Raw genomic sequence first — 11,158 nt, 5'->3', positions numbered from 1 at the left:
CTGTATATATATATATATATATATATATATATATATATATATATATATATTATATATATATATATATATATAGACATACATGTATAATATATATATATATATATATATATATATATATATATATATATATATATATATCTATATATATATATATATATATATATATATATATATATACATATATATATATATATATATATATACATATATATATATATATATATATATATATATATATATATATGTATACTAAAGAGGCACTATCGCCAGATTACTTACTTCAAACACTTAGACATAGAAAATTAGATATACCTGGGTGGTCTGTTTGAAGGAAGAATGAGAGGAGAGCCAGTTTCAGATTTGAGCGCTTTCGTTCACTATTTTATTTATTAATCATAGCATTAAACTTCTTCAGAAATCTGTATAAAGGCATTCCGAGTCTTGCTTATATATAGCAGCTGTGACTAGTGCTGCAAGTGTACTGTGTGATGTGTCAAGGCTCTATTGGCTACCTTTGCCATTTTAGTAGGCTTTTAATGTTTAAGCTGTCATTGAGCCCTGTGGCTGCGTCTGCCCTGAGCGTGATTTGCCATTTTAATTCTTGGACTTCTAGTCGGGTGCTGCTTTCTTCTGTGAATGTGCTAACTTTTTCTAATACTAGGAACTTGAACCAAGGTGGCTGTTTGCAGTTTCCTGCCACGAGTTGAAATGCAGTAACTTAAAGACACCAATCTGCTTCAAGAGCAGATACAACTGCAACAGCCAAGGGGTAGTCTACTTAGGAAACTGCTCACACTGTGAAGCATTCTACATCGGTATGACAACCCATAAACTTAGTGACCACATTAAAGAGCACTATCAGGCAGTACGAGAACTTGACCAAGCCAATGCAATAGCTAAAAATGCAAAATTTGTCTGAAGAAGTCTGTTTACACAAACAGACGAAAAGCGCTTAACATTTGTACTTGCAGATACTTGTTTCTTGGTTCATTTGGATTATACCTACCACAGCATTGGTTTTAAAGTCACTGTTTTTATTAAACTTTTGTACGTGGACGCTGTCATCGTTCCTAAGCCATTTTTTTGTTTTTATCTCAGTTTTTCGTTCTTGGTGGTTGGATATTGCTGTTTTTATATGAATATTTTTAGATATGAATATGTATATATATATATATATATATATATATATATATATATATATATATATATATATATATATATAGCGTGCATGCACACACACACACACACATATATATATATATATATATATATATATATATATATATATATATAAATATACTCACTCGCGTGCACACACACACACACACACACACACACATGTATACTCTGTAGCTGATTTGCAATATGCATTTATGTGACATTTCTATGCATATATTATGTCAATCGAATATGTTTTTGTTTAGTTTTATATTAATATGCAAGTGCTTTTTATTGGAAGCTTTTGAACATGCGACTAATTTTAGTAAAGAAATACTGGATGCTTTTTATGGCAGCTCACAGTTATAATGACATTCTGGTAATTTCAGGTGCAAAAGCACTTAACCTGGTAATAAACTGTGTTTTTTATCCAGTGACAACATTTTTTTTTGTTTCCATCAATATTAGCATTGGAGTATGGGATTGTATTGATACAATATACAAAATTATACAAAATACATCCAATCAATTTCAACGAAATTTAAAAAACACGGAGTAACCAAATTTAAAGTCATATACCATAGATAATCATAAAAAAGCATGGAGGCATTTATATATAGTGCATTGGCATAAAACAAAAATAAACAGTAAATAAAAACGAACAGCCGATGCAAACATTTGAATTTAAATTTGGTTACTCCATGTTTTTTAAATTTGCTTGAAACTGGCTGGATGTTGAAATGTATTTAAGCATACTTAGGTTTTATTTAAATGTTTGTTACTGGTCTGCTTGGTAATTTCACTGGATTTTACATAATCATTACTTTACTTATTGCTACTTCTGTTTCTGCACATTTGTATTTCTAAGTAGCAATTCTGGCACTTCTAGCTTTATGAGTTGCATAGTCTGAGGCATGCTGTCACTTTTTCATTGTATCTGTGTTAATCTTTCTGAAATGCAAAGCTTAGTAAAAGTTAATGAAATTAACTGGTATTTTATCAAAAAGTAATCTGGTTGTCTAACAGCACATCTTAATATTGGTTAGCCGGCATATTGTTAAGTCATTGAAGGTTCAGCTGACAAAAAAAAAAAAAACAGTTAGTTGAATCTTCCATTGAATGAAACTGTCTATAACAAGTATGTGTTGTTGGGGGATGGAGGCTGCACCCCCCCTCCATATGGAGGGGAAACACCCCCCCATGCTCAAACTTATATATTCCAACTCCACAGTTGCTTAAATATGGGGGAAAGGAAAAATACCAAAGTTCTATCCCAGCTGGGATATTTATATTACTTCCAATGCAGAAAAAAAAATTACCTTGGTAATGACTTTTTAATGGAGAACTGCGAATGGGGAGCACAAAATTAGGAATCTTGATGAGAACGCTGATATGTTTCTACATTTTAACCTCATTGACTAGTAAGACAGACCTTAAAAATACTTTAAAATAGAAGAAAAAGTAACATTCTGGATGAAAACAGTAGCTCAGTTTGGTTTTGTTAGATCTATGTCATTAACACTTGTAGTCTGCAAGTCTTAGTTTTGAGTGTATATACAGGCAGACTGATTATTCTTGAAAAGAAAATCTTCTGCTTTAACTGAAAAAGAAATAGATTGCTAATCTTATCATCAATATCTACTATGACTTCTTGAGTTTCATGCTGACATTATGTAATATATCATTTAAATGGTTATTTACAGTGAATCTCAGGTGATTAGACATAATATGTCTGCAAACCATGTATAGAGAAGAGACCATTTGCTAAAAAAAGTTATTTAATAGTTGGAATATTCAGTTACTATAATACCACAGTGCCATAATGTTAGTTTAGCATTTCTGCATAAGTAAGTCAGTTTTAAAAGTAAGATAAAATGAAGATGTGCTTGGAAGACTTTTGTCAGCAGTTCAGTTTCACTGGCAGGTTGAAAGATATATTAAGCCGCTGGGCAGAAGTCGATGCCGACTGCACCGTAGACCAATGCTGCCTTGCTGAAGTTCACTGGTACCTTATTTATCATAAAATTTCGAATGCATCCAACATATGACTGCCTTACAGTCAAGTTAGGAGGAAGCAAGGACTCTGGAAGAAAGGAAAAATAAATGTCAATAACTATGTGAAATACGTGTGACATCACTGCTGATGTAGAAACCATTACAATGAGTAAAGACAATTGTGAGATAAAAATAATTTGACAAACTGTTAAGAAACACAGGCATATCCATTCCAAACCTGATATGATCAGAGATTAAAGCAGAAGAATATTAGTTCTTCTGAGTAAAGACCTACTTACCAGACAAATAAATTAACATGCTCAAGAAATAATAGCCATTATATAACACATTATTGTATTTTTATTCAGCCAAGTCATTATCATTCTCATCATTATTTGCCCAAAATGTCCTCCTTGTCCTCTCTCTCTTCGTCCTTCTGCCTACATTAAAATCCTCTCTCACTTCTTAGTACTAATTCCACACTTTCCTCCTTTCATCAAGTTATTTTCCAAATACGTTTCATAGCTTTATATTATTCTGCTATTAATTACGACTATTATGTTTAAATTCTGTGTATTTGCTGATTCCTTGTTTACCTCTTTTGATTGCTTATATACCTCTGATTATTATGTTCTTTATTAATGCTTTTCCCCAGTACTTTTCTCCCTGGAAAAAGTTTCATAGCTCATTAAATGATGCTGCCATTAATGATACTCTGTTTAAATTTTGTATATTTGTTGATCACTTGTATACCTGTGTTTACAGTGTTCTTTATGCAATGCTGGACTATCCTGGTAAACAAACGCAATAAATAAATACATACATACATAAATGGGGTCTATATTAGATTACCGAAGTTTCAGAACTTCGAACACCATATGATCTACACCATATGATCAAAGTACTGAAACTTCGAAAATCTAATAAAAAAAAAACAAAAGTAACTGCTTTAACCAGGGAGGCAAGCACCCCTGCACCCCCACACCCCCCTCTACTTAAATATACCAACTTCGAGATCACACTTTAACAGAGTATGGTTTAGAAATGGAAGATTTCCCTTTCCTACGCTGTAGTGCAATCTCGGAGTTGGTATATTTAACTAGTGGGGGGGTGCGGTGGGTGCAGGGGGCCTTCCCCCCTTGCTTAAACCGCTTTAGTTTACTTTGCTTTGTTTTTTTTTTTGTTTTTTTTTTACATTGTTCAGTGTTTTACAACTTCGATCACTAGTGGTCGAGGTCTAGTGATTCGAAGTTGTAAAACTTCGACAATGTAATATAGACGCCATAAATGATGGGCCATTTGCAAAACTCTGCACCCCAAAGATAAGATAATGCAACAGAAACTAGATGTAAACACTGCTGTATATAAATGTTTACCAGGAAATAAAATATTCATTCATTCTCGGACTACCTGCTTAATCTAGTTCAGGATCATGGGGGAACAGACCCTATCATGGCTTTCAGTGGGTGCAAAGTAAAGAAACTAATTCAGTCCAGGATGCCATGCTCTCACCAAATGCAGCCTTCCCAACACACATACACTACTACATCTGTTATGTACACTTTTAGCAATCTGGAGGATGATACAATTCACCTCCAGCATTTTTTGGGATATTGAAAGAAACTGGAGCCTTTGACAGAAGTTCATATGAACCCAAGCAGAACATGCAGAGTCTATATAGAAGGATCTTTCGCCAGCCAAGAATCAAACTGGAGAACCAAGTGCTGTGAGGAGCAATACCCCTAACTGCTCAACTCTGCCACCTAGCAACAAGTTCATTTAAACTGACCCTTGACAGCACACAAGCAGCAAGACATAGTTAGTAAACCCAGATGTGATAGTGCACTAATAAAGGGAGATGAGTGGCTATTTTGTAAAGCAGTTTGCAATGCTAGAAACACAGTATATTCAGATAGCCAAAAGATTCCTGCATCATTTTTAAATTGTCACATTTACACATTCTGTTACAATTAATGCTTGGGTAGAAAAATGTAAGCACAACTGCAAATGGACACAGAAATAGGGAAATCATGAGAATGGACTGTAATGGGATTACGGTGCATGTGGCACAAAGGAGGATCACGGCGCATGTGGCACAAAGAATGGGAATGACACTGACATCTAGATAAATCATTATTAACAGTGAATACCACCAAACTACGGAACAACCTGCCAAATGAAATACAAATCACTTTTGACAGAACACTAAATTTTCATTTCCATTGACCAGAAACTGTATGATTGGCATCACATAACTATCCATATGGGTGCAACAACAACAACATGGTAGAAAATCTGACTAAATGCTTGTTGTTATTTAAAGTAAGCACAACTATTCTTAGCTTACATCTCGTCCATGCATCTAATTCTGTGGCAGCAGGTGTTAAGTGTGGGTCTGGAGTGCAGATGGTATGGGGTTCCAGTACAGAGTGTGCATCTCTCTCTCACTTCCCTTCTCTGTCACCCCTAGCTATCCTAGGCTCTTTCACTTTACAACCTCCTCATTCCTTTATTTTCCTCACACTTCCTGATGCTCTCATTCTTCCTTCCTGTCCTTATCTTTTTTCATTACTGTGCTCTTCAGGCTCTCTCTCTGCTAGGCAACCTCCTCTTAACACTCCCATCATTCAACATGAAAATCAAACCCTTTCGTCTTGTTCTTGATTTCCACCTTAATTTCTCTTATCACCCTATCAGCACATTTCACGGGAAATGTATATATATGGGTCCCTATCAGTTGATCGAGTTTTCAGAAACTCGAAGTTCATACGGTTGAGACCATATGATCGAGTTTTTGAAAACTCATTTTGAATGGAGATTGTGGTACAGTGTGGGCTGGGAAATTTATTTATTATTTATTATTCATTTATAGTCATTTGTTAACTGGGTTAGTCCATCTGAGCCAGGGGCCCATTTTCAGTGGAAACCCAAGGAGAAAAGCTCAATATACAATTAAAAAATTACAGATATTATAAAAACAGATATACTTACAATAATATAGTATCAAAAAGTTATACATCCAAAATAAACTCCACTATTTATATAGTTGTGTCTAGTAGCAGAATGAATAGTAGTGAAACAACGATATATTCTTTTCCTCACTGTAGTGCAATTTTGGAGTTGGTATTTATAATACGCAGAGGGTGTGAGGGGTGCAGGGCAAAAACATAAAAAAAGATTTTTGTGTTTTTTGTGTTTTTTATTGCTGTTCGGGTTTGGAAACTCGATCATATGATCTCGACCATATGAATTTTGAGTTTCTCAAAACTTGATCATCTGACAAACTGTAGACCCACACACACACACACACACACACACACACGCATATATATATATATATATATATATATATATATATATATATATATATATATATATATGTATATGGAACCAAACTGGAGAACCAAGTGCTGTGAGGAGCAAAATGAATAGTAATACCGAAATAAAAAACAACGAATGGTGACAATGTCAAACCAAATGCTCGACGCATTTGACTCGACATTGTTGTCGAAACCACCATGTGATAGCCATATAGGAGCTGATGTGAATCAGACAAATCACGTTTTTGTTTTTGCTGCGCCCCCCACACCCCCTACTTATATATTCTAACTCCGAGATGAATTTCCCCTCCCCACTGTACCACAATCTCCGTGCAGTTAGTCAACTTACACTTATGTGAATGCAGTAGTGCATTCGTGTAAGTGTAGTTGACTATCTGGTTACAAACGTTTGTGAGCTCAACAGTCTGATTTTCGGTATATTGCAGCCGACAGAATGTCGTTCGCACAAATATCGTGGTACAGTGGGGAGGGGAAATTCATCCACATCCCCACTGTAGTGTGATCTTGGAGTTAGAATATATAAGTGGGGGGGGGGGGGCGCAGCAAAAACAAAAACGTGATTTGTCTGATTCACATCAGCTCCTATATGGCTATCACATGGTGGTTTCAACAACAATGTCGAGTCAAATGCGTCGAGCATTTGGTTTGACATTGTCACCATTCGTTGTTTTTCATTTCGGTATTACTATTTGTTTTTCTGAACGGAAAATGATTTTCCGTTCGAAGAAACAATAGTAAACCATATAAATATATATATTTATATATTATATGGTTTCACTTCATAATCATGAATTGCTGAAATATAGAATTTCAGCAATTTGTGTCCATAGTCGAAACTTTAAAATAACAAAAGTGCATAAGCACGAATGGGACTATGTCGAATTTGCGCTTATGCATTTACGTTATCTTACAGAAGTGTTTGGCTGGGATGGTGTCTGCAGTTTAAGGTGAGTGAGTGTGCGTGAGTGTTTTTGTAACTTGTATGAGTGGGTTAGGGTAGGGAGGTGGAGGTATGAGTGTGTGTGTTGGCTGTGTGTGTTTTTTTTTTTTTTTGTTACTGTTTGTGCGATCTCAGAGTTAGTATATATAAGTGGGGGGTGAGGGGGGTGCAGGAGGGCTTGCCCCCCTGCATTTGTGTAGTGTAGGTGTGTGTCTGTGTGGTGTTTTGTTGTATGTACTTGTTTTGTGGTGTGGGTGCTTTTGGTTTGTGTGTTGTGTACTGTATGCTGTGTGTTCGATGTTGTGATTTCGTGATTGTGACGTGTCAGTGTTGTGATGGTTTCAGCTTTATACTGTCGAAAAGCTGAAATTCGATATTTCACCATTTCAGCAATATGAAGTGAAACTATATATATATATATATATATATATATATATATATATATATATATATATATATATCTGTGTGTGTATATAGTTCATATTTACATGGTCATACAAGCATATCTCAACCTAAAAAAGATTGAACTTTGCAGGTTTTTATCTACTCTCGTGTATTTTGTACACTTGTATTTTCAACCAAAAGGGGTAATATCCTCTTATTGTATACTAACTGCTGTACAGTCTACAATCTGTTTGCTACTACTCTGTAATGTTGCTTTTGTAAATTTTTCTTCTCTTTGTAAACTTATGAAGTTTTTCTCCCCAGGACTCTGCTGAAAACGGACACTTGTTGTCCAGTCGGACTATCCTGAGAAACAAATGTTAAATAAAATAAATAATAAATAAACTAAAAAAAAAAGATGTGATCTCATACAATACCAGCACTTAAAACATTGCTAGTACCAAAACTACATATATCCACCAAAAACAACAACAACAAAAGCCAAAAGCATGTTTTGCAGGGGACAGGCCACTCACATCCACTGAACTTTTATATACCAACTCCATGGCTGCCCAAACATGAATAAGGGACAGCTCTAATGACAGCTTCAATAACTGCTTCGCACTCTCAAAAACCACATCAGTAGCAATTTCTCACACCAACCACAAACTAATAAATAAAAAGATATTAACAACATTAACTACAGCCAAATGTATTGATCTTCTACTAAACTGTTATACCCCATATACAGTCTCACTAAATTCAGTAGATAATATTCACATATACAATTAAATGTGCTGCTGACATTGTACCAATTCAATAATTCCAGCACTTAAAAAAATTGATATTAAATTGCTGCTTGATATTTTGACTAGTACACATTTGCATATCCGTATATATATATATATATATATATATATATATATATATATGTGTGTGTGTGTGTGTGTGTGTGTGTGTGTGTGTGTGTGTATTCATATAGGTGTATATATATATTGTATATAATAATATATATATATATATATATATATATATATATATATATATATTTGTGGGTGAGTGTACATATATGTATGTGTGGCTTACTGACAAGTTATCAAACGCTCATTTTGTCAAGCAAATAAAAAAAAAACAGTACAGCTGATAGAAAATTAGTTTATCACATGCACTGGCTTTTTTCTGTGGAGAATCACAGTACAGTAGAGAATGGGGAATTTTCCCTTTCCTCACTGTAGTGCAATCTCAAAGTTGGTATATACAATTAACAGAGGGTGTTGGGGTATGTTGGTGCAGCCTACAAAAAATATAGGTTTTTGGCTTTCAATCAGCTGGTGATTTATGAGTTGTGGTTGATCACTTGCTGTACGGTAGGTTACACTTTTGATATATGGATGTACATCCATATACATATACCGATATATATATATATATTCAACTCTCTCTTTCTCTCTCTCTCTCTCTCTCTCTCTCTCTATATATATATATATATATATACATATATATATTTCTCCTATTCTACTATATTGATATTTTACTTTATTCCTGTACGTAAACCAAGCACAAAAGTCCAAAACCAGTAAAACAGTTGGATGAAGCACACCAGGATCCACAAAAATATAATTTATTGAGCGCTTTCATCTATTCCTGTACATCATTCTATATTTATTTCTTATTTCACTTTTTATGCAATGAATGTCTTTACTACAAATTTCTTGCAACATCTGCCTGTCATTATATAAAAGAACTCACTTTCTGCATTACTGTATCACATTAGTAATTTTAATGTTTTATGAAAATTACTCAGAAAAAGGTGATCTTATTTAAGTGTATTGGTTATCAGATTGCACTCTGCGTCCCTGCTGATAAAAATAATCCTGATGAAAAAAATGCACATTGTTTTGTATATAATGTCAGATTTACCAGAGTCAGAAGAAACCAACCAGTTCTCTTCATGGGAATCTGTGTATCCGCTAGTTCATACGTCATCAATTTATCAAGAATTTTTTTAGGCCTGGCATGACTTTGTCATGTCCTGTCATGGAATTTTAAAATTAAACTTGCAATGTTTTTTGAACTAAACAACAGAATTCTGCATGCTTTGGTTAGTAGCTGTCTGACAAGTCAGTCTTGTGTCTGTTTCCTTTAACAATATAAAATACATTTTACTTATCACTACACATTGATTTTAAAGATTATATTCCACATGATAAGGTAGCAATTTGCAACACCTCATGGGTAATTCTCCACTACTATTGTACTTATGGGATTATATCTGTGTTTGGTTCCAGTTACCGATAATATTCTTTTTTTACCTATGGCATAGTCTCTATCTCTCTTTCACTCTCTCTCTCTCTCTCTATCTCTCTCTCTCCATACCTCTCACCTGTTTAGAAATTCACAGAATGTCCAGATTTTTGCCTCATATTTTTGGTCTTTTCCTCCTAAAATCTGTGGTTTTCTGGCAAATCACTAATGACTGAAGTCACTAAATAATGACAGACATGTAAGTTTCAGACTTTATAACTTTCATAAAATGCATGTTAATGCAAAGTTTGGTGTTCTAGCAACTTTCTAACATCATAAGAGCAATATTTAAAATCTGTTCCTGATTTGGAGCCATTCTTCCCCCTTAATTTTTACCTTTGTCCAGACTTCTTCTGCTAAGACATTGACAGGTATGTCTCCTACTACCTAGTTTCATGAGACCGGAGATAAGCTAGCACATTAAGTGTTTTAATCGCCTAAATTGTGGATGGTACCTCAAAGCCTAAAGCTGGGTTTGCAAAGAACATGGAAAACAGCTTTGCCTTGTAAACAGATACTGTATCCCTGATAGCCACCCCAACAATCACTGCAAGATGTATTCATAAATGCTCTTTTAAACTGGAGCTAATACTTTCTGTTGTGTCACTCATGTTGAGGTAATTAATGCAGCTGTGTGCCTACAGATAAGTTGTGATTAAATCAATGTTATGTTTATGTAAATACCTTAGTGCAGTGATTCTGAAACTGTGGTCAGCGGACCCCTGTGGGCCCGTGCAATAAATTGTAGGGGTCTGAGGACCAGGGCTTGCAACCGACCTTGTGTATTTAAAAAAAATGACAACCGCTCACCCTCGATTTACAAGAAAAAAAAAAAAGAGACTTCCGTGTCTGTGGCATTTGTGGCTTAGCAGCTGCTTGCCTTGAGTTTTTAGAAGAAAAAGAAGGAACAACTTCCGCATTTGCAGCTGAGGCGAAGCAGCTGCTCGCTTGCCCTGTGTTTTCTGCCTGGCAGTTAGAACATGAAGGAAATTTAAACAACTGTTCTATTCCCTCCAAGTAAGAGCTGATCCTGATG

The 11,158-nt window shown here is 34.8% G+C and overlaps 1 protein-coding gene across 1 annotated transcript in view; it reads right to left on the bottom strand.

Annotated features, from left to right (window-relative positions):
- Positions 1-2,918: 2,918 nt before the first annotated feature.
- Positions 2,919-11,158, bottom strand: part of LAMA4 (laminin subunit alpha 4) — a 1,355,623-nt gene continuing 1,347,383 nt past the window's right edge. The window contains exon 40 of the mRNA XM_044061904.1: positions 2,919-3,241. Within this exon, the coding sequence (XP_043917839.1) occupies positions 3,096-3,241 (146 nt within the window). The 3' untranslated portion in view covers positions 2,919-3,095. The remainder of the gene's footprint in view (positions 3,242-11,158) is intronic.

The sequence above is a fragment of the Protopterus annectens genome, chromosome 2.part0, assembly GCF_019279795.1.
Source record: "Protopterus annectens isolate FY-2018-M chromosome 2.part0, PAN1.0, whole genome shotgun sequence".
Lineage (NCBI taxonomy): Eukaryota > Metazoa > Chordata > Ceratodontiformes > Protopteridae > Protopterus > Protopterus annectens.
Note: the sequence above shows the minus strand (reverse complement) of the source record. Positions and strands in the feature narration are given on the sequence as shown.